Source organism: Schistocerca serialis, chromosome 9 (genome assembly GCF_023864345.2).
Source record: "Schistocerca serialis cubense isolate TAMUIC-IGC-003099 chromosome 9, iqSchSeri2.2, whole genome shotgun sequence".
NCBI lineage: Eukaryota > Metazoa > Arthropoda > Insecta > Orthoptera > Acrididae > Schistocerca > Schistocerca serialis.
In genome coordinates, this window is record NC_064646.1 from 227501225 (window position 1) to 227525975 (window position 24751).

A 24751-nucleotide genomic window follows, 5' to 3' on the forward strand; every position below is an offset into this window, starting at 1 on the left:
CGTCCTTCGGATGGGGAAGTTAAGCTTGGTGGCTCCATTGGTGTTATTCAAGAGGAGTGGGCTCCTTGCTGGCACCGAGTTTCACCCTATCGCTTCCTTCACCCTTAACAACACAAATCCAACACTACGTGGTAAAGCACTCGTCGCAGTCATCCACACGACGCACACATTTGACACTGAGTGACATGTCGAAGGAAGGCATCCCCATGAGAGGTTTTTCTAGAACAGCAATACACGATTCCTGCATTTGATACCCTACGCTCATTCCCCGAGTACTTAACTTCTTCGGCTTCTACGGAAAGACGTGCTCAACGTATTCGCCATTAATCTTGTAATCAGATAGTATTTGATTCTTTCCGTTTGTTCTAGGCATTAGAGGCCTAGTTTAAGCGCGCCCTTACACCTATCGTAGAATTCCGTTGAATGTTTTAATCTAGCATGCCGTCTCATGAAACTCCAGAGGAACTGAACGAACTTTCTCAATATATCTGCCTTGTTACATCTTTCATCAAACCAATCTCCTTTTCAGAGAATACCGCATTTATACTATGCTCATAATACTGTACACACAGGCATAACTTTTAACTGAATCCAACCGCAACAGAAAAACTTCTGTCCGTCACCTTAATAGACCGAAGAACTTTTCACAGGTGATCAATAACGATATACAAGAGGATAGAGATTTTTTCCTCGTGAGAAATGCCAAATAGAATAGAACATTCACAGACATTAAAACATTAGAACCTTTCGAGAAAGGAAAACGTAAATGACAAAGAACGATGATGGCACGATGACTTTGCAGTATGAATACAGATGTCAGTGAGTGAGATCGTTCACAAAAGCTTCTCTCCAGTTGTTACAGATCGCCGGCCGCGGTGGCCTAGCGGTTCTGGCGCTGCAGTCCGGAACCGCGGGACTGCTACGGTCGCAGGTTCGAATCCTGCCTCGGGCATGGGTGTGTGTGATGTCCTTAGGTTAGTTAGGTTTAAGTAGTTCTAAGTTCTAGGGGACTTATGACCTAAGATGTTGAGTCCCATAGTGCTCAGAGCCATTTGAACCATTTTTTGTTACAGATCAGCCTAGATAGAACATAATTTTCACAACCGCCACCAACAAACGCAGGAGAGCTTCTGTAAAGTGTGGAAGGTAGGAGACGAGGTACTGGCGGAAGTAAAGCTGTGAGGACGAAGCGTGAGTCGTGCTTGGATAGCTCAGTTGGTAGAACACTTGCCCGCGAAAGGCAAAGGTCCCGAGTTCGAGTCTCGGTCCGGCACATAGTTTTAATCTGCCAGGAAGTTTCACAAACTAAACAAACGGCGTTACCCACGCAGCTTAGTGGCGCAGATCAAAAGCAAGTACTAGATGAATAACGAGCCCAGACCTTTTTCCAGCTCCCTCACGGCAATGAGCACTCGAATAACATTGAGCTAGTATGCATTGAGGGATGAAATAGCGTGCTTCGCTTCAGGCATCGCACGGCTATAGCAGATTTCGTATGCTTCGCACTTACCTGTGTAGTGATCCTTTGCCCCAACAGACACAAAATCGCTGTCTGGTAAGCATACAGGGTCGACCCCAGCACCATCTTGGTCATCCCAACAGGCTCAATATCTTCCTGCAGCAACTGAAACAATCACCACATGTTGCGCTTTTATCTGAAAAGAATAAAATTGGTTTCTAACACCAGACTTTTAAACTATACATTTCAGTAATCAGTACGTGTGTTATGATGTACAAATTGCTCATCAAATTAGCTCGTACGTTAAGCATCCCGCCATCAAAGAATGGCCTGGAACTGCAACGGCGTCGTATACTTGTCTTTGTGATTAGAGCATAAAGAAATGTTTCACATTTGTTCGTGTCTCATGTAGTTTTGAGGAGTTTTTTCAGTAAATAAACCAAGAAGACATTTAACTGTCTTTGTCATAACGTTAATATTACAACTGTATCACATAAGAGTGTTACCTCACCATCAAAGGTTCCTTTTAGAATTATAAAATATTTTCTGCATAAATTATTTTAAAATGTATTGTTTCATTGAAAGACAGGAACGAAGCTATTGCTCTGATGCAGTCCCAAATAATATCCGAACTGAATGAAACTGCATAATTTACGCGTGCTAATTTTTTACGTTTCATTTCGTAAAGGTATTTCAATGCAATTGGTAATCAGAAAGTTTATATTTTTAGGGCATTTATATTAATTCGTTCACACAATGAATCTTTCTGCTTTCCATGGGAAAACGCTTTTCTAATTGTTGAAGTGCAACAAAAATTTACTTTACCATGTCAGCAATTTTATATGCAATGTCGTGATGTAAATGAATTAGGTAGAAGGAGCTATCTCTCATCAGACCATGCAACGTTCTGCCACTGCGCCAACTTCTAGTGCCGATGGTCACGCTCCCATTTCAGTCGTAGTTGCCGATGTCATGGTGTTAACATTGCCACGTGCTTGGGTAGTCGGCTGCTAAGGCCCATTGTTAGGAGTGTTTGGTGCACTGTGTGTTCAGACACGCTTTTACTCTGCCCAGCATTAAAGTCTGATGTTAGTTCCGCCACAGTTCGCCGCCTGTCCTATTTTACCAGCCTGTCCAGCCTATGACGTCTGACATCTGCAATGAGGCGTAGCCACCCAACCTCACGGCACCTGGACGTGGCTCAAAATGGTTAAAATGGCTCTAAGCACTATGGGACGTAACATCTGAGGTCATCAGTCCCCTAGACGTAGAACTACATAAACCTAACTAACCTAAGGACATCACAAACATCCATGCCCCAGGCAGGATTCGCACCTGCGACCGTAGCAACCGCGTGGTTCCGGACTGAAGTGCCTAAAACCGCTCGGTCACCGCGGCCGGCCTGGACGTGGTTTAACCTTGTTTTCGCCACGTGTTGAAGACACACACCACGGCGCTCCTCGAACACTCAAGTCGTGCAGTTTCCGAAATGCTAGTGTCGAGTCTACGGGCCATCACAATCTGCTCTCGGTCAAACTCAGGCGCACCTTCCCCATTCTGCACTCAAACAGCACGCTTACTGTTGCTACATGCACTGTGCGTGTGTCTGACTAGCAGTCTTTCCTAGCCAGGTGACACTGCTGTCGTCTGGATCGATCTATTTCGATAATAGGTCGGTGGTCGTTATGTTCTGGCTGACCAGTGTATGTCATTAATGGTAAGTGACAAAAGGCAAGGACAGGACTAGCAGTGCGAGAGTAGCTATCGTCGTGCGAGGACCAGATGAAACAGAGTTGACATTGTCAAACAATGGAAAATTCTGGATGGAATAATTTCAATATTATGAGAAGGATATATTGGTACTCATCATATAGCGGCGATGTCGAGTCGCAGATAGACACAACAAAAGGACTGTTAACAAGTAAGCTTTCGGCCAAACGCAGACGCACACGTACATTCACTCAAACTGAACCGACCCACACTTGGGTATTGTCTCTGGGTCCAGCCTCAGCAGCCACAGACAGTTGTCAGATGTGTGAGTTGCGTTTTCGTGAATGTGTGCGTATGTTGTCTAATTTGGAAGAAGTCCTTTTGGCCGAAAGCTTACGTGCTAACCGTCTTTTTGTTGTGCCTATCTGCGCCTCAACATCTCCGTCGTAATACTGACAGAGTTGACATTGTTGTAGTGTACGGTCTGAAGAGAGGTGTGATGGGTACGTTCATTGAACCTGCTCACTATATTTAGATCATTCCATTGCTCTACAATTTTTACTCTCTGCACTTCCCTCTACTGGCAAATTTATTCTTTGATGCCACAAGATGTGTACCATCTACAAAACCCTTGAAAATCGACAATTAGGTGAAAATAAACCTCAGTGGATTACATTTATGAGCAACGGACCATTCGGTTTTGGCAATGATGATAGTGGGTTTTCGCCATGGACCTCGAGGCATTTAGTTGGTGATTGCAGGTGTGTTCGTTGGCAATTGACCTGGAAGGAGTATAGGGATTGTGAAACAATGACTGATCTACAATTTTGCTTTAAGCCATGAGAACACATGCATCCAGAATGCCTGATTGCTGCCTAACGAGCGATGCGTAGGGAACAGTCCAGGTGATGGCTGCAACAGACAGATCTTCTAAGCCAAAACGAGACCCATTCTGATATATCTTCTTAAGATCTATCATCCTAAATACAGCTTCATAAATTAATTCTATGGGTTTTTGGGCTTGCAACCAGGTGAGATCGATATCTTGACACGATGTTTCTGGACACAATCAATAACCCACCTGTTGGTGAGTCTTACACTGCAAATGGCTGGTGCAAATTGGTGACTTCATACTGAAACAACAGTGATGTCTGCACGCTCTCCGTTGAATTGCGGGCCCACGAAGTTAAATTTTAGTGCTCAAGATGAAAAAAAAATTGCTGTCACTGGACTTGTTTTTACTTGTAATTTTTTTTCTTTCTGATACCTATACACGTACGATGGATCATTTTATCCATAATGTAGAATAACTCGAGATGGAGATGAAACATTGCACAAAGGTTTAGACAAAAGTTGTAGATAGCAAAGAAGATCACACATTGCTGCTAATAGCCGTGACCTTGAACGTGATTTTCAAGGTGATTTATAGGTTGAAGTGATTTCTTTAATGGGAACCGTAAAATTTGATTCATGATTTGAAAAGCGCGGAAAATTTTACGCGTAAATGATTCGTTATTCAAGATTATAGCTAATTCAGTGAATATAATAAGCAAATATGTTTTTAGTTCTAAAGTGCGCGTCATTTATGACGGTGGCCGAGTTTAGGTTCGTTCTGCGCATCTGACGTCACAAAACAGTCAGGCAATGAACAGAGAACTATGTTGCCAGAGCTCGACTGCAGTGCAGAGCACGGACGAGAGTCTTCAGTTTTAGAAACGTTCAGTCATAAATAAAGTAATTGAACAAAAGCAATGTCTTGATAACAGACTTTCTTTTATAGAAAGTTTGAAAAAAGCATTCTTTATACCAATTGCTTCATATTCTGTTAATTAATTAAACCAAACAAGCAATAAGTCTCCTAATTCAGGCGATAGCAAGGACAGGTGTTTGTATCATTCTTACTAACCGCTTTTGCGCAATAAAGAACAGTGGCAATTGTTTATTTCCTATTGTACTTCGACGAAACGTGAGTAATTCATAGTCATACCAACAGTGTTTGTCGGTATTCTGCGTGACAATTTAAAGTCTTCCGGGAGATGTGTTGAACGACGAGCTCTGTTAGCATAATGGTTAAAGTGTCTGACTGCAAAGTGTAAGGTTTTGATTTCAAACCTTTTTCGGTGTTTAATATTTTCTTTATTTAAAAACAATATCGAAGTGTCTTACTTCATGAATTTTATTCGTTTGAATGTAATTTTTTGAAATTTCTAGTAGCAAACTAAAATCGACCATATGGAAACTATACGCTATGGACTTTTACCTCTGCAAACTCTTCAAAATTTCGTGCAATGGTTTACTACATCTAATGCTGCACAATAACTGCGTTGAACATCGAAACAAAATTAAATCATTTATGGGGGGAAGGTAACAGTCAAGAAGATGTGTAAAAATCAAATTTCTGGGTCAAATAGTTTTTGTGAAATCGAATGATAAAGCGTGTCAAAGCAGTCGAAACACCTTGTGTCTGCACAGGCGAGCAGTGCAATGATGACAAAATCGCGCACATCGCGGAATGCGGGAAGCACGTCTCTGTAGCAGCGAAAGGGTTAATGCGGCCGTGATGGCTTTACTTCATAAACTGCGCGCTCCCCCCTAAACGTAAGTTTGCGAACTATACTATGGCGCTGCTTCTCTTGGCGCGTACAACTGGCAACGCGGCAATCTCCCGCGTCTGGGCGGGCATGCGCGAACCGCCAAGATAAAAAGAATTCAGCTATAGTAGGGATTAATTAGAATAGAGGAGAGATACAGAAAAATACAATGTTAGATACAAAACGGAAAGGACATCCCGAGGCACGAGCGGCGAGGGGACTCATTCAACGACTTGTAAGTCAATGATCTACATTTTATTTATGTTCGTTGTGTCTTGCAAATGCCACAATAACATTTAAAGCCTGTGACGTATTTATTTTTGCCAATAAACACGTTAATTAAAACTTTCAAAATGCGACATCACAAATAGGGCTTTCCATGAAACATAACTTACCCTCCCATTGACCTTCGGAAATTACATTTAAAATCATAATTATTGGTGATGATACGTGCCATTATGCCCCTTCCAATCTGCTTCTTACATTGTCTTTTGCTTTAGCCCTCCTCTATTCCGATTTAATCCCTACGAGAACTAAAAATATATTTGCTTACTTGTCCTTCATTGAACCTTGCCATGACCTTGAATAATGTACGTTACATACAGTATAAAATTTGTCGCTCTTTTCAAATCTTAAATAAAATGATGAGGTTCCCATTTTGAAAAATCACTTTAACCTCCAAATCACCTTGAAAAATCACATTTAAGGTCATGACCATTAGTAGTAATGCGTGACCCTTTTTTGCCACCTACAACTTTTATTTAAAACATTTTGCAATATCTCATCTCAGTCCCGATAAATTCCCCATTATGTATCAAAAGTCTGATTTTCCAGTCTCATATTCTACAGACTGTGCGTTTCTTTTGTTTGAGGATGTAGATAAATTTTAAACTATCTGTCTGTCTGTCTGTCTGATTCGACACTCCCGATCCTAGGCGCACAAAGAGCAATTCAGTTACGACTCAGGTGAAACTAATTGTGACAAGATCTTATGATTCAACTCGCCGAATAAGCAAACGGATATTTAATTAGAACTGCTAATGTTTTGGCCCTGGATCTGCGTCTGACTGCGTACTTAGACAAATTCTCCCCTACATCAAACGTAAACTTGAGCATTTTCAGAGTTTCTACCGGTTCCAAAGAATTACTAGGATCTTTAGTTTTCGTAAATATATTTCAAATTAATCAAAAACTGCACTGTCCATTACTATTGCACAACTAAACTCAGTCTACTACTAATAACAGAGAACTACTAGAACATATTTTAAATATATTATGAAACTTTTCATTATACATGTAACGTACTTGTCTTTTTCCTATCCATCCTTTTAAATATTCAGTCAGTTTTAGCACAAGACTGTTACATCAGTCTGCAAATTATACAAAACAGCGACTGGCGTTTTACACAGTTTCTTGAACAGCAGCAATGGTGTAACGATGCTTCTTGGTGGCCAGTGCATTGTTCGACCTGCTGTTGCCACACGAGCACATATGGCCTGGTGTTTCACTCCCAAGCGCTTCCGACTACTACGTGGCGTCGTAACAGTTGGTTCTCGAACATGTTTAGAACAAATTAATATATGGTTTATGCCTCATATGTGACTTATTCTTGTTGCTCTGGAATTTTTATTTTAACGTTCTTCTAGCTATAATGTAAATTAGAAGAGCAAGATAACCATATGAACGGTCGAAATAGGCGGAACGTTGCAAGACTAAATTCAATAGTAGTTCGGTTTTCTCTTACCCCAATAACTTTTAGAAATTTCGAATGCTATCTATTCCTTCTGCTTTATTTGATCCAAAGTTAAACTCTATTAAACTCGGACTCTAGTGTTGGATTCCCTACATATTCTACATCTTCTTCTATAAATTCATCAGATAAGTCCTCCCACTCGTAGAGTTCTTCAGTGTGCTCCTTCTAACTATCCGCTCTCTCCTCTGTGCTTAACAGTGGAATTTCAATTGCTCTTGTAACGTTGATTCCCTTGTTTTTAACTTAACCGAAGGTTGCTTTAACTTTCTATGTACTGAATCAGTCCCTTCTACAATCATTTCTTTTTTGATTTATTCACTTTTTCCAGCAGCCATTTTGTCTTGTGTTTCCTGCACTTGCTTTTTACTTTATTCTTAAGTGACTTACATAGTTGTTTTGTTATCATTATCTGCACAGTTTTGTAATCCCTTCTTTCGCCGGTTAGCTTAAGTATTTCTTCTGTTATCCACGATTTCTTCGCAGTAACCTTCACCTTAAAATATAGTATCTGATTTTGGAATATCTGTCTGACTCTAATGTAATCCAGTTGGAACCTTCCTGTGTCTCCAGGCCTTTTCGAGGAAAACTCCCTGTGATTTTTAAATGTTTATTCGCTATTATTATCTGAAATTAATTGCAGAACTCAGTTAGGCTTTCTCCTCTCTCTTATCCCTGTTGTCAAGCTCATATTCTCCCGTAACTCTGTCTTCAATTCCTTCCCCTACTACCACGTTCCAATTCCCTAGGATTGTTAGTTGATCATTTTCCTATACATCCCAAATCATCCCTTCCACATATTTATATACTTTATCTGTTCACAGTAACTCTCTCTCTCTTTGTGCGATACCTTCTTTTGTACAACAAATCCTACTCATGATTTACTATTTTCTGCTGTTTTTGATATTACCTTATATTCGTATGACCAGAAACCGTTACTTTCCTTCCGTTTCACTTCACTGACGCCCACTGCACATCGATTCAGCCTTTGCATTTTCCTTGACAGATATTCTAGTTTTTCTACTACGTCCAGGCTTCTGATCTTGGAAGCTCCAACTAGTAGAATGTTATCCCGTCGTTGGTTATTCCATCTTTTTCTCGTGGTCACCTCCTTCTTGGCACTCCCTCCCGGATATCCGAAAGTGGGACTAATCTGGAATCTTTTGTCAATGGAGAGATTATCATGACACTTTTTCATTTGCAGACCATATGTCCTGTAGATACACATTATGTGTCTTTAATGCAGCGATTTCCATTGTCGTCTACAGCTTTATATCATTGATCATCCGTGATTCTTCCGCCTTTCAGGGGCAGTTTCCCACGTCAAAGGCAAGAGGTCGCTGTGAAATTCTGTCTGCTCCTCTACACTCTTTGACAAAGTCATTGACAGAACAAGGGTCACTTCTTATAGGCCTACCGAAAGTAGTATTATGAAGTCCTCTTTGTGTATTTCAAAAATATGCAATTTAAGTGTTACATAGGAATAAAGATCGCGTCAAAACAGCTTGCTCCTTCCTAAAACGCTGTTTGGTGAGTTTGTATGTCTCTGGCTATATTGTGTGTTTTCAAATAGCGTATTTTGGTTAGATTTTTGATATTATTTAGTGGTTGCTTATAGGGCAGTCGGTCTGTAAACGTTTTAAAGGGACTTGGCACTAATGTTCCGATCGGTGAATATTGCAAGTTTGTTTAAAAGTTATTTTCGTACATAACCTCGAGTGCGCCTGAATCATTTGTTATAAAAAGCAATAATTGCCAACCAGTATCATTGATCATAATTTTTCTAAAGTGGAACATCTGGCATTATCTTCTTCCCTCTAAAATGGTGCCTGATAAGGTGAAACATTACTGAAAAACTTGTAAAAAAACCAGCTGATGGCATTTATTCTATGAACCACCAACAACATATACTCAGACTGAAATACCAGTATAGTTTATGTACTTTAGACGTGGAGATGTATTGAAGCACTTGACAAGCATCACAGAAAAATTTAGATGTGGAAATATTTGAGGGTAAATTGTGGTTTACACCAATGTAGTCCTAAAAATGGAATTAATTTCATTCCTCAAGTAACTGTCAGTAATTCAGACTGTCTGTTTGTGTGCTTGCCTTCTTAGCACAGTATTTTAGTGGACATGTGCTCTTTTCAGTTACAAGCTTGGTCAGGTTAGTTTTACCATATCACCCCAGTTAGGCCCAACCTGAAATGTCAACTATCTGTTTAGCATGTTGTTCGTAACTATTTAGGCATGAAAACAGCGTTGGGGACTTGCTTTGTGAGTTCACGGTCATGTTTTACGCAGTAATGTTGATAGATATATCTGTGTGTATGCGTGTATGTGTTTTTGTTGCTGACGTATTTAGATGTGGAAATATTGCAAGATACACCCTCCATGCTCCTGTGAGAAAAGGTATCTCGGCTGAGAGAACTTGAAGTGCAGTGGAGGAAACTTCGTTTTTACGTTGTGTAAGAATTTTTACTTAGGTGGAACTAATGTGGTTGACTTATATTCAAACAGCAAATTACCATGATTTTTAAATAACAGACTCAGTCAAAGTCATCTAGCACTACCCATTGTAACACTACAACATTTTTATTGATCGATGATTTAAGTCACTCCAAAGCAGTGCACAGATAGACTGGTTCTAGTACAAAGTTAGAATGGACCCATCTCAGGAGTGGACTGCATTTTTAAATTTCTATTTTATTTTCATTCAGGTGGAGTGACTGTGATCATTTATGGAGTGGCTGTAAGATTTTCTGGCTGTCAGGAACATTGGTCTGGATCAAGTTTCATACTTTGCGCTATTGGTGAAGGATTATCAGAACGTGACTGTATGAATGATCTGAGTCCGATAGCGAACCGAACAGCCACATCCTCTTCTGTTTTAGACTTGGTTTCAGCGCCGGCCGAAGTGGCCGTGCGGTTAAAGGCGCTGCAGTCTGGAACCGCAAGACCGCTACGGTCGCAGGTTCGAGTCCTGCCTCGGGCATGGATGTTTGTGTTGTCCTTAGGTTAGTTAGGTTTAACTAGTTCTAAGTTCTAGGGGACTAATGACCTCAGCAGTTGAGTCCCATAGTGCTCAGAGCCATTTGAACCATTTTGAACTTGGTTTCAGCCTCCTTCGGTGAGGGGTTACAGTTATGGTTCTATGTATAGGAGTGTTGGTTTTGCTTGCAACTTGTCTGAAGACTAACTGATTCTATAGAACATTGTCGACACGATCTTGCAATGTTTTCTGATTTAGTAGAACTGTGGACTTTTCCGTGGGTGCCCTCCTGCAGATACACTTGCAGAATCCAATACTGCTGCCTCTGAGTAGAAAATAGGTATAGAAAAATTTGTACGAAAATCTGTATTCTTCTTGATTAAGCAAACGATGTTGAGGAGATAGATACTGACATGAGGTTGTAGTCTGTCTTGGCCCCTACATATGAAATTCTTAGCCGGCCGCGGTGGTCTAGCGGTTCTAGGCGCTCAGTCCGGAACCACGCGATTGCTACGGTCGCAGGTTCGAATCCTGCCTCGGGCATGGATGTGTGTGATGTCCTTAGGTTAGCTAGGTTTAAGTAGTTCTAAGTTCTAGGGGACTAATGACCACAGATGTTAAGTCCCATAGTGCTCAGAGCCATTTGAAGCCAGCCATATGAAATTCCTCTCACTGCAGCCAATTCCTGCATTACGACATAACGAGGGTACCCCCTACTCAGGACAGTTCACTCACACGGAAGGTGCAATTTGGTGTGTAGGCTGCCCGCGTCTACCACAGGCAAGCAGGAGTCGGATGGACGAAGTACAAAAGAGGGTGGTTTGTAAACCTGGAAAAGCCCACTTTGGGGCAGGGAGTATACTTACTGAAAATTATTGCACTAAGTTCACTGACCCGACGGGGGATAAATTAGAGAAGTACGTGCTTTTTGACCTGAAAGGAGTGGTTTTCCACTTCCTGGCAAAGAAATTTTCTCCTGGTAAACGTATTTTATGTGCACTTGTAATTGTGTTGCAATTTCTAATCCTTCTCTACTTACTGCCACTGTCGCTACGATGTGGAAGCAAATGGAGATGGTGTTGCAGATGAGTAACACAGATATCCCGCGACTGAGAAGCATCTGCAGCAGGTGCATGTAACTGGAAACAAACCAAAACCACACGCCTTTCAGTCTCATTGACGTCAGGATGTAGATGCTCTAAACATTTGTTTATCAATTCACAAAAACTGTTTGATGAACTAAACATGTATAATCTATTAATCCATACGGGCTACATAACTTCTCATGTTCAGTTAGTTTCTGTATCATTTACCTGTTCTGTTTCTGTCCACCAAAAAGAATCTAACCCCTTTTTAAAACAGTAAAGATTCATAAAATGATAACAAGACAAATGGTATTGCCCACGATTTTTGTAAAAATCAAGTGCGTTCCATAATTTTAGAAGTATGTTTCATTCGCAATATCAAATATTTTCACGACCGGTTTCGGATACCGACTAGTAATCTTGACATACGAAAGATACATACTACATCGGAAATACCCTGAACCGCCAAAGAAACTGGTATAGGTATGCATATTCAAATGTAGAGATGTGTAAACAGGCAGAATACGGTGCTGAGGTCGGCAATGTCTATATAAGACAAGTGTCTGGCGCAGTTGTTACATCGGTTACAGGTGCTATAATGACAGGTTATCAAGATTCAAATGAGTTTGAACGTGGTGTAATAGCCGGCGCACGAGCAATGGGACGCAGCATCTCCGAGGTAGCGATGAAGTGGAGATTTTCCCGTACGACCGTTTCGTGAGTGTACGGTGAATATCAGGAATCCAGTAACACATCACATCTCCAACATCACTGCGGCCGGAAAAAGATCCTGCAAGAACGGGACCAACGGCGACTGAAGAGAATCGTTCAACGTGACGGAAGTGCAACCCTCCCGCAGATTGCTGCAGATTCCCATGCTGGGCCATGAACAAGTGTCAGCGTGCGAACCATTCAACAAAACATCATCGATATGGGCTTTCGGAGCCGAAGGCTCAGTCGTGTACCCTTGATGACTGCCTCGCCTGGGCCCGTCAAAACCGATATTAAACTGTTCATGACTTGAAACATGTCCAAGATACTACTCCAGGCGGGTGTAAAATGAATGTGCGCAACGGAAAAACTGAACGCGAAAATGGAGATTTGGCTCTGTCTGACTACCCCCTGAAGCAGATCTTAGGATCTCTTAATGGTGATATCTCCTCCTTGCTCTTTAACATAAAAATTACAACATAAACATAAATGAATGATTAAAGGAACTAGTAACTATAAAATGATAAATGCTGTTTCTTCTTGTACATTTATTGTAGATTAAAGCCCCTTTATATACTACAAATGTTTATATAGCAATGTCTAATAGACATAAAGAGACACAAATGAATTTCCTAGTCAATATCAGTGATCAATTACCCAAATCTGCCCCTTTTTATGGCTACGCGATCTAATATAAATAACGCGACATAACTGTCATCATCTACGTACCAAACACTAGAAGACACTACTTTCAAAGATGATCTACAATGGTGTGTAACCTCAGTGGAAATAAAACTTACGTGATCACAGCCTTATAGCCCTAATAAGCCGAAACAATTAGCAATATCACCGTATGTACTGCACCCGGTGTGTCGGAGTGACGGTTCTCGTATACGTCTGCGACGATGGAAGAACTTCTGCCACAAAATAAACTCTTTCAAACACTAGACTGGCAGAAGGCGGTCCTCTGACTAGTATACTCTAAAACTGTCTTCTCCTCTCTGTGTTCTACAGACGAGAAACGCGAACTCCCAGCCACAAGGGCGGAGTTCAGGTAACGTCTCAATGTGATTATAGGCAGAAGTGCTCTCAATCACTGAACGCTGCATACTCAACGACGACTCCCTACCCAGAGGCGAAGTCCAGAATCGTATAAGTTCGAAACAGTACAGTGCCTAACAGTTTTAACTATAAAATCTCTGAGAGCAAAGACAGCAAGTCCGTCTGTACCAACAAAACCTGATGCTGAGCGACCGCCAAACCCGGGCACTCAAAACGGAAGACCTCTTTTCTCCACCGCTGGTTTCCCAGCAAAACTCGGCCCCCCGGCCTCGTAACTCAGAAGGCGAATCATATTCTCGAAACCACGGAATATTCACCCTCTCTACAGATTATTCCGAACGCTGACCAACCATATTTTAGTCTTTTGTCGTCCAGCACGGAAAGTTTGCGAGGAAATACCTATACTCATACAATGGTACGCTTCTCAAAGTAAAAATCCTCGTAAATAACCAAGCCTGCGATTTCCGAGGTAACGCTTCCTCGTTTCTCTCTGCTACGTCCAAGATTTTCAGAGTTTCCGAAGTATTATCCGGTTTTTTTTCCTGGCCCCGCTACAATACGGGCCGGCCGCCGCTGTATTGTGCTTCCGAGCTCAGGTGTCCAGACCGTCCGTCTTGACACTTCCAGTGTGAAGCAGGACCAACACACCTGTGTGGGCTTTTCACCCAGGGCTTGAGTTACGCCTACCGTTACACTTCCACTGGCGTTCCAACCTCTACTAGTATAAGCAGTCATTCATTACGCCGATTTGATAATAAAGACACTCCGTCATCTTTCATGCAATAAGCGTTAACAACTATTTACAAGGTTTACGTGACAATGTCAGTCTTCTTTAAATATTCACATATACGATACACAACCTATCAAATGATACCAAATTGCGGTTGTAAATAACGGCAAAATATGTAGGTGAGTACTTGCAAGGTGGGAAATTATAGCCATCTTACACATGTTGCCTGGTCTGACGTGTCTCGTTTCAATTTACATCGAGCGAATGAACATGTAGGGGTAGGGAGACGACCTCATGAATCCATGGACCCTGCATGTCAGCAGGGGACTGTTCAAGCTGCTGGATGTTCTGTAAGGGAGTGGGGCGCGTGCAATTGGAGTCTTATGGGACCCCTCATACGTCTAGATACGACTCTGACAGGTGACATATACGTACACATAAGTAAGCATCCTGTCTGATCACTTTCATCCATTCATGTCCATTATGCATTCCAACGGACATGGGCAATTCCAGCAGGACAATGCGACACCCCACATGTCCAGAATTGCGACAGTGTGGTTCCACGAACACTCTTCTGATTTTAGACACTTCTGCTGGCCACCAAACTCCCCAGACATGAACATTATTCTCCGTATTTGGGATACATTGCAACGCGCTTTTCAGAAGAGATCTCAACCCCTTCGTGCTGTTACGGATTTGTGGACAGCCCTGCAGGATTCATGGGGTCAGTTCCCTCCAGCACGACTTCAGACAATATTATATTAGAATTATATATTAATACCTTCAGCTGCTGACAGGCGTTGATATATATCAACGGGGACAGGTGAAAATGTGTGCCCCGGCTGGGACTCGAACCCGGGATCTCCTGCTTACATGGCAGGCGCTCTATCCATCTGAGCCACCGAGGGCACAGAGGATAGTGCGACTGCAGGGACTATCTTGCGCACGCCTCCCGCGAGACCTACATTCTCACCTTAAATGTCCACACAGTACATGCGTAGTGTGCCTATGTCCCTACCCGACACACTCATTACTCGTGGAAGATATTCTTACCAAGTCCCGAAAGAACAGACGCCATATCCATATAGGTGTATAGTTCTGGCAATACCGGCCATGACCTTCTTCTTCTGTGCGTATGCACACATATTACCCGAACTCTTACGGGACTTGGTAGAATGTCTTCCACGAGGAATGAGTATATTGGATAGGGTCACTACGAATGTAGTGTGTGGGCGTATAAGGTGAGAATGTAGGTCTCGCGGGAGGCGTGATCGAGATAGTCCCTGCAGTCGCACTACCCTCTGTGCCCTCGGTGGCTCAGATGGATAGAGTGTCTGTCATCTAAGCAGGAGACCCCGGGTTCTGGTCCCGGTCGGGGCACACATTTTCACATGTCCCCGTTGATATACAGGGTGTTACAAAAAGGTACGGCCAAACTTTCAGGAAACATTCCTCACACACAAATAAAGAAAAGATGTTATGTGGACATGTGTCCGGAAACGCTTAATTTCCATGTTAGAGCTCATTTTAGTTTGTTCTTCCACCTACGCTCAATGGAGCACGTTATCATGATTTCATACGGGATACTCTACCTGTGCTGCTAGAACATGTGCCTTTACAAGTACGACACAACATGTGGTTCATGCACGATGGATCTCCTGCACATTTCAGTCGAAGTGTTCGTACGCCTTTCAACAACAGATTCGGTGACCGATGGATTGGTAGAGGCGGACCAATTCCATGGCCTCCACGCTCTCCTGACCTCAACCCTCTTGACTTTCATTTATGGGGGCATTTGAGAGCTCTTGTCTACGCAACCCCGGTACCAAATGTAGAGACTCTTCGTGCTCGTATTGTGGACGGCTGTGATACAATACGCCATTCTCCAGCGCTGCATCAGCGCATCAGGGATTCCATGCGACGGAGGGTGGATGCATGTATCCTCGCTAACGGAGGACATTTTGAACATTTCCTGTAACAAAGTGTTTGAAGTCACGCTGGTACGTTCTGTTGCTGTGTGTTTCCATTTCATGATTAATGTGATTTGAAGAGAAGTAATAAAATGAGCTCTAACATGGAAAGTAAGCGTTTCCGGACACATGTCCACATAACATATTTTCTTTCTTTGTGTGTGAGGAATGTTTCCTGAAAGTTTGGCCGTACCTTTTTGTAACACCCTGTATATCAACGCCCGTCAGCAGCTGAAGGTATTAATATATTATTCTAACTTCGTTATAGAGGGCTGCAGGTCATCAATGGTGTCTGTTCTTTCGGACATGTCCGAAAGAACAGACACCATATCCATACAAATATATACCGGATGATCAAAAAGTCAGTATAAATTTGAAAACTTAATAATCCACGGAATAATGTAGATAGAGAGGTACAAATTGACACACATGCTTGGAATGACATGGGGTTTTATTAGAACAAAAAAAAAAAAAAAAAAAAACCAAGCTCACAAAATGTCCGACAGATGGCGCTGGACAGCAAAACGTCAGTGACTGCACACGACAATCGTGTATAAAAGGAGCTGTAATGAGAGAGAGAATCAGTTGCGCCAGCGGTCGCAGCATGTTGACGTTACCTGAAAAGGCGCTTTTAGTAAAGCTGTATTATCAGAATGGGGTATGTGCTAGTTCAGCGTTACGATCCTATCGCGATAGGAAGGGGATTCGGACGGGTAAAGGTCCGTTGACAAATGTAGCTGCGGCGAGAATGATTTCGAAGTTCGAAGCCACGGGTTGTTTGGACGATAGACCCCGTAGTGGCCGACCGAGCACAAGGCGTAATGCTGCTGAGACAGTTCAGGAAGAAATGGAGACTGTAGCGGGTTCGTCTGTGAACGGGGAAGTCAGCGCTCGTGCGGTCGCACGTCGCACCGGCATTCCATACACTACTGTTTGGTTGACACTGAGGCGTACCCTCTGATGCTATCTGTACAAAATCCATCGGCATCATGAACTGTTACCTGGCGATTTACTGAAGCGAAGGGCATTTGCGGTGTAAGCGTTTCAAAAGATGGCGGAAGATGACGATTGGTTGAGCAACGTGTTGTGGACCGATGAAGGTCATTTCACGCTCCGAGGGTCTGTCAACGCCCCAACTGCAGAATTTGGGCTACCGAAAATCCTAGAACTGTCGTGGAAACTCCATTGCACGAGGAGGAAGTCACGGTATGGGTTGGATTTACCACATCTACCGTTATCGGGCCTTTTTTCTTCGAGGAAATGCTTCTTCTGGTTTTGTAACTGCTACCGTGACGGGTGAGAGGTACGCCGATATGTTACAGAATCGCATCATCCCCAGCCTGGCTGACAAACACCTGCTGGAACTTACGATGTTTATGCAGGATGGTGCTCCACCCCATATTGCTAGACGCGTGAAAGATCACTTGCGCGCGTCGTTTGGTGATGATCGTGTGCTCAGCCGCCACTTTGTCATGCTTGGCCTCCCAGGTCCCCAGACCTAAGTCCGTGCGATTATTGGTTATGAGGTTACCTTACGTCGCAAGTGTATCGTGATCGACCGACATCTCTAGGGATGCTGAAAGACAACGTCCGACGCCAATGCCTCACCATAACTCCGGGCATGCTTTACAGTGCTGTTCACAACGTTATTCCTCGACTACAGCTGTTGTTGAGGTATCATTGTGGACATATTGAGCATTTCTTGTAAAGAACATCATCTTTGCTTTGTCTTACTTTGTTATGCTAATTATTGCTGTTCTCATAAGATGAAGCGCCATCTGTCGGACTTTTTTTGAAGTTTTGTATTTTTTTGGTTCTAACAAAACCCCATGTCATTCCAAGCATGTGTGTCAATTTGTACCTCTCTATCTACATTATTCCGTGATTTATTCAGTTTTCAGATTTATACTGACTTTTTGATCACCCAGTGCTTCAGACATTAGTCGAGTCCATGCCACTTCCTGTTGCGGCACCTCTGTGTGCTCACGGGGGCCCTACACGATATTAGGCAGGTGAACCAGTTTCTTTGGCTATTCTGTACACGTGGAAGGAGACTCACTTTATAATGATCTGATGGTGATTTATGTTCTCCACGAGGCTGCGGAACATCTCATCACGTGAATACAGAGGACTTTGGGCCTCAGCCTCAGCTGCGGCGGCAGATTTTCCTTCAGAGTTGTACGACGATTTTGCTGGAGACGTGTCCTTGTAGCAGGTGGGGAGCGCGGCACTCGGGGCCCCGCCAGCTCCGACGCCGGAGAGCCTGTCGTTGAGGACGGCCAGTTCGGCGGCGGCCTGCAGCATCAGCGCAAGCATGGCGCAGTCCAGCAGCACCGATGTCTCCGAGCAGATCCAGCAGCACGGCACCTGCACGCCCAGCAGGATCTCGTACGTGGGCGACGACTGCGTGTCCAACGGCAGCCACAGCGGCATCATGAAGCCCCGCTTCACCGGGCGTCCGTCTGCTCGCGCCTTGGCGATGGCGCCGGCTACGATAGGAGCGACGGTCCACATGGCCGAGTTCATCCTGTACGACACCTGCAACGCGGTACACCTGGACAATAACACTGCCAAGCTTATGGTGACAAAACGTGTAAGACACACCTAAGCGCATTAGTACTATTATGGAAATCCGGTCTGTGATGCTAGTTTTGGTTATTCGTAATTGTGTCCAAGTTGTTGTAGCCATAAAGTTTGTGCGTCACCTTTACTCGTTGCAAGTTTTCAGCACCTATCTGCTGCAAGCTTAACGCTGAAACTTGAGGTGGCTGTATGCACTACATAGGGACGCATGTATTGGACTCTGCTAATCGAAAAAATCTTCAGAAAAAAAAAGAAATTCAAAGCAACGAACACTAAAGTTTGATAGTTACGTATTATCCATCTTTGAGCATAAAGAGCTATACAAAAATTACACAGCTTCTGTAAAGGAACTGCACAAAAACTTAAAGTAGTAGAGAGGTATAGTACTGCCAGTACTAACTATGGAGACATGAGGCACCACAATGAAATTTCTACAGCACTGCAATCGGCGATCACAGGTTCGGAGCACCTATGACTGACGCCAAGGGAACTGTCTATTAAAAATGCAGTTTTATTGGCTAGAATCTCTCTTTTTCACTTCTCCCTGAGATGGGGGCAGGCGGCTAATTCCACGTGAGGCATTTCTGAGAGTATCCTGGTGAAAGTGGGACGTCTCTGATTCTACTGTGTACATACACAAACTCTGAGTCTGAGATATTATTGTCGCGAGTAGTAGCGAACGAGGATTTGTCGAGGGGAGTCGGAAGTGGTCGACGCAGGTCGTAGTGGAGAAAGGCGCGCGACGTGAGAGGTCGCAGCCTGTCGTGATCGTGATAGTAGCGTCGGAGGAGACTTTGGTATTAATTGTGGATTTCTGGTAATTTGCCTTTTTGCTGCACTTAAGCCGGCCGTTGTGGCCGTGCGGTTCTAGGCGCTTCAGTCTGGAACCGCGTGACCGCTGTGGTCGCAGGTTCGAATTCTGCCTCGGGTATGGATGTGTGTGATGTCCTTAGGTTAGTTAGGTTTAAGTAGTTCTAAGTTCTAGGGGACTGATGACCACAGATGTTAAGTCCCATAGTCCTCAGAGCCATTTGAACCTTTTTTTCTGCACTTAGTTGTTGGTTGCTTACGCACTGGAGGAATTCTAAAAAAATGGCTCTGAGCACTATGGGACTCAACTGCTGTGGTCATAAGTCCCCTAGAACTTAGAACTACTTAAACCTAACTAACCTAAGGACAGCACACAACACCCAGCCATCACGAGGCAGAGAAAATCCCTGACCCCGCCGGGAGGAATTCTGTCAGATTTGTGTATGATACACTCAGAGTAATAGTCGTATCTTTGTTGTGTTCAGAAACGTGTTTATTGAGTATAGATATTGCGGAATAATTAAAAATCTGTGTAAAGTTGGTGTTTAAATCATCAGTTTTCTAAATATAGTAAATTAAAAGTTTGTATTGCTTTCTTTCATTTTTCTGTACATCGATTAAGGTTAGTTGACTAAACCCTCCTGATCATTCGATTTCTATGTATAAAAGTATGGCAATAATTGTAACAATTAGTCCATGCATTGCACTCGGCATGGATTGCAGTACTGCTTTTTGAAATATTTTGGCATGTTGCTGATCACACAGTTGCAGCGGCAAGACGAGGTAAGTTGTCTGTTGCGTACAGGCACATTGCAGAACAGTTGTTAGGAGACATTAAAGGATAGTTTAAATCTCGCAGTCAGATAGTTGTGAACTGGTATTTTCATAATTCGTGGGGGGAGTAGTTAATTTTGTGTTTCTGCTTTTCTTCTATTCTAAGTCAGAATTCCATTATTATCACACACGTATCTTTTTGAAGATAATTACGAACGGGTTTCAACAGAACAATCCGCAGTGTGCTCGTTGGTCTTCTCCCTTCGAGTGTCGTTGCGAGGGAGGTTTCTTTGCGGTTTTTGGATAAATAATGTTAACAATTGTTGACTGTACGGTGTTTGGTACAGGAGGCGCTGACTGCTGTTACTTCTTTGCCGAAACGCGTACCCCATGCTTGAGTATCTTTGTTCAGCTTTCCCAAGTTTAGAAGACTGCTGGGGTATGAATTCGCACGAGTGGTGACCAACAACCGTGTTTGACAGTTGACGTGAGACAACTGCGTCATTGGAAATCTCGTCGTGACCAACAGGCGCCCATCATTTAAGGTAACAACTGTCTTCAGCACCCCTAGCCGGGGTACCAGCAGGCATGAAATTGTACCCGGTGAGACTTAAGAGAAACAGCGTTTCCTTTTCTACTATTTGTTCATCCGTATCAGTTTGCGCTTCTGGTTTCGCCTCTTGGCTACTGCCACATTAACGCTGGTGGCTGTGATGCTAATTTACGACAGAGCTCACCATTCAGTCAGATCCTACACTTAACTGTTTTCCATTCTTCTCTTCATTGATAACATTCGGTGCCAACTGTGGGCTGTGCGATAATGAACTCCAGTGGCACAATATCTGGTGTAAGTCTTTTCTAATTATGCCATTCAGGCGATTTCATAGCAGGTGTATTGAGTGTAGCCGTCTCATGATGGTGACTGTAATGCGTATGTGTTGAAAAGTGGCTACACTGAGCCACTGCGCCAGAGATTGCGCCAAAGAGTATTATTAAGCCGCCTACACAGTGCCTGTCGAGGACTCGTGGTAGCCAGGTCTTGGGGAGAGCTCGTAGTAGAGTGTTTGTTGAGATGTGCTAGTAGGCAGTGCTTGCTGAGATGTGATATTGAAGAGTTCTGGTTGAGATGTGGTAGTAGCGTGTCGGTGTGGAGAGATTGTAATGTTTAGAGTGCTTTTCATCAATATAAATTAAGGTAACAAACTACTTTTCTTTTTTTTTTCTCATTATTTCAGTTTCCTAAATAATGCGTCATTACAGGTTCAGTCAACAAAGCATCTGGCGTGTGTTCTTGTATTAGAGTGTAATTCTGGTTTTCTTGCGCAATTATAGTATTTTTAATTTTCTTTTTTCACGTCAGTATAATTGGTATTTAAAAATTCTTGTCTTGTTGAAGAAGAACCGTGCCAGATGTGCGTTGAGTCATACTTCCACATACAGAACAGTTATACTTGTGCTTTGGTTTCGTAGGTTTCATAGTTGCTGGGGACTTAATTAATTAATTGTGTTAACGAAAATTTCATTTCATTCTTTGTTGTTGTTCTTTGCAGTCAGATAGCGTAATAATACTAGTCAGGGCCAACCGTTTACGAAACAGCGTAGTCGGATAAACAGCTACTAAAAAATATTTGCATTATAAATAATTAAGCCCCCATGCAGTGTATAATGTAAAGTTGTGTTTGTGTTGTTGACGGTGATAAAAGAGTGTAGAGAGGGAGTAACCAGTAACCGTGGCTTGCTTACTTCTCTCGAATAACGCCGAGACGGCCTCCGAGCTTTACATTCCCAATCGACGGACGGATCGCCATCAGGAGCGTCCCATTAACAAGCTTGACATGAACACGGATTAAAAAAACCTAGAATAAATTTCTTTTTGATTTACGTCAATGATCACAAAACTTGTGGTCTGAGACTACCGGTATCGGTCAGCAATGATCATCTTCAGATCTGTAGCAAAACAATGTAAAATGAAGAAACAAAACTAGTCTACAGTTTGCATATTAAAACAATAAAATCTGCCATAATGAAAGTATTACTCTTATAGTGTGGAAACATGCGCTCAAAATATGACGAGCCGTACCTGTTGTACAACATGTCCTAATAGGATGAAGCTAAAGTGGCATCGTCACAAAACACACACACAATCAGCTTACCATCGGCGCATTTATTTAGAATTTGGTCTAAACTAGGCCACAGTGCCGGTGGAATCATACTGTTAATAGCACTACTGCTCATAAACAAACAGCAGTACAGTAGTCACAACAGGTGTTCGTGTTGTAAACTCGTTAGATATCGTTTGCTGTAAACGTACGCATATTCGTCGATTATGAAATTGTACAGAATGCAATAAAATGAAGAATAGAATAGGTAAAGTCTATAGTGGGCTTAGCAAGTATATAAGTTATTACAGCGATAAAATGTAATAATTAAAAACACGAATAAAACTAAATTTGAAACTGTTAAAAAAATTGGTTAAGTGAGAAAGTGTGATTCTCAGACACTCTTGTGATCATTTTAGATAGAAAGAATAACATATACTACAACCAGGTTATGGAGCTAATAAAATAATATAAACAGGGAAAGAAGCAAAATGGATAGAAAGCAAAGACTGAAGTATATAATTAGTGCCCTCTGTTGGCGAGACCGCCGTAATGCAACAAAGGCGAGAAGTCGGAGAAACTTAACTGTCAGAGGGCCTCTCGTACCCTGCGACATACCGTCCCAAGAAAAGGATCTAGGGGCTAGCGTTGCCGCCTCTGGATCTTGCGGTCCCGGGTTTGATTCCCGGCCGGGTTGGATATTTTTTCTGCCCGGGGATTGGGTATTTGAGTTGTCATGACTTCATCATTATCATCATCATTCGTGATCTTTGCTAGATTGAACTGTGTAAAAATTGGGACTTTTTACTGGCGCTGATGACAGTGCAGTTGAGCACCCCACAAACCGAACAACATCATCATCATCCAAGCACAGTATAATAAAATATTGAAGCAGCCATTTGACAAGATTATTTGTTAATGAAATATATTATATAAACAGAGAAGGGACAATCAAACACGAGAGTAATACGAATAACGTCAAAAAAAAACAAAAAAAAAACGGAGCAAATACGTGATTCAGTCTATACTGGTTAACGGTAGGCCAAGATATACATACGACAGGCGTTCAGTGATTACTACACACATCATCACCAACCGACTAGAGATCTCTGCCCGTAGCTTTCGTTTGTTGCTACTCTTGTGCGTAGACTGGCAGGGACCACTCCCCTGTGCTTTGTGTCTGTGTCTGTTTATCTACGTAGTTTACATGTGTCGTCGAAACTGTCTTTGTGCGTGTACATGGTCTCCTTGCATGTCATCGTTTTCTTGTCGCCGTGGCGGTCGTTTTCAGCTGACTTTCCATCGTCACAGCCGCCTCTTTCATAGCTATTGCTGTCGCCGTCATCGTCATTGCTACCGCCACCGTCGCATTCCACTCGCTGCTGCCGTCACCTCCAAATCCGTCTTCGTCATCATCGTCGCGGTCGTCGTCATCCTCATCTGCAGTCATCACGTCACATCTGCTGTTATCCCCCACCATCTCTGAGACGCTCTGCCGCTGGTAATTATCATGGAACTCCTGATTCTCTCGACACACCAAGGGTATTCCAGCCACCTCCGTCATTTGCACCACTACGTGAAGCGCTACCTCTAGCCCACCACCATATGTCCACCCGCCCCCTCCCCACAATTTCTTCCCACCTGCAGTCACATCAGCTGACTACACTCTCCTCCCTGCAACACCTTGCCTACCCTCCATTTTTTCATTTGCATATCCTCCACTCCTAACCTTTCCTACACTCACCACTGTCCCTGCAACACCTACACAAGTTACATCTCACCATGTCACTATCGCTTTGCCAGACACCACAACACCATCCACCAGCGTCCACACTGCCTCCAGCCATTTGGAAGGACAAGCTTAGTGAGACAACCCACCCTCTCCAATTCCTCAAATTCCACCCGATCCGATAGTCACCAAAAACGCCAGAAGCGACCCAGTGCAGACAACACAGCCAGAACTACCACCAAGAAAGCTCAAACCAACCCCGACACAACTGAACACATAGACACTGCTCCCTCCCCCACACCCTCTCCCCTGATGTCCACTCCTTCCTCCTATCCCTTCCTCACCCACAATCCCTAAACGCCAAATCTCTCAAACACGAAATCATAAAGTATGCCCCCCTTATTCCTATCACACAAATATTCCCTGCAAAGGCTCATTCCACATCAAATCGACAAATCCCAATTTCCACACAGACCTTCTCCTCAAACTCCTTCATGTTACCCTTGATCCTCATACCAATCTCACTCCCTTCATTCCCCCTCCACCCACCCATCCAAACAACCCCAGGCTCCTCACCATCCCCACACCCTAACTTTCATGATCACGAAGCTTGGCCCTGAGAAAACAGCAGAGGAGATGGTAGCAGAACTCAGTTCCAATCCTTCTATAGCAATTATAAATGCACACCGCCCACTG

At 43.1% G+C, this 24751-nt stretch overlaps 1 protein-coding gene and 1 non-coding gene across 2 annotated transcripts in view; both read right to left on the reverse strand.

The window, feature by feature from the left end:
* LOC126419507 (putative odorant receptor 69a) overlaps positions 1-24751 on the reverse strand; it is a 108340-nt gene that overhangs the window by 54626 nt on the left and 28963 nt on the right. The window contains exons 3-5 of the mRNA XM_050086696.1: positions 18120-18598; positions 11542-11641; positions 1511-1624 (exon numbers count right to left, since the gene is read on the reverse strand). Of these exons, the coding sequence (XP_049942653.1) occupies positions 1511-1624; positions 11542-11641; positions 18120-18598 (693 nt within the window). The remainder of the gene's footprint in view (positions 1-1510; positions 1625-11541; positions 11642-18119; positions 18599-24751) is intronic.
* Positions 14925-14999, reverse strand: Trnat-ugu (transfer RNA threonine (anticodon UGU)). Its single transcript has one exon. It is a non-coding gene; the product is annotated as a tRNA-Thr (tRNA).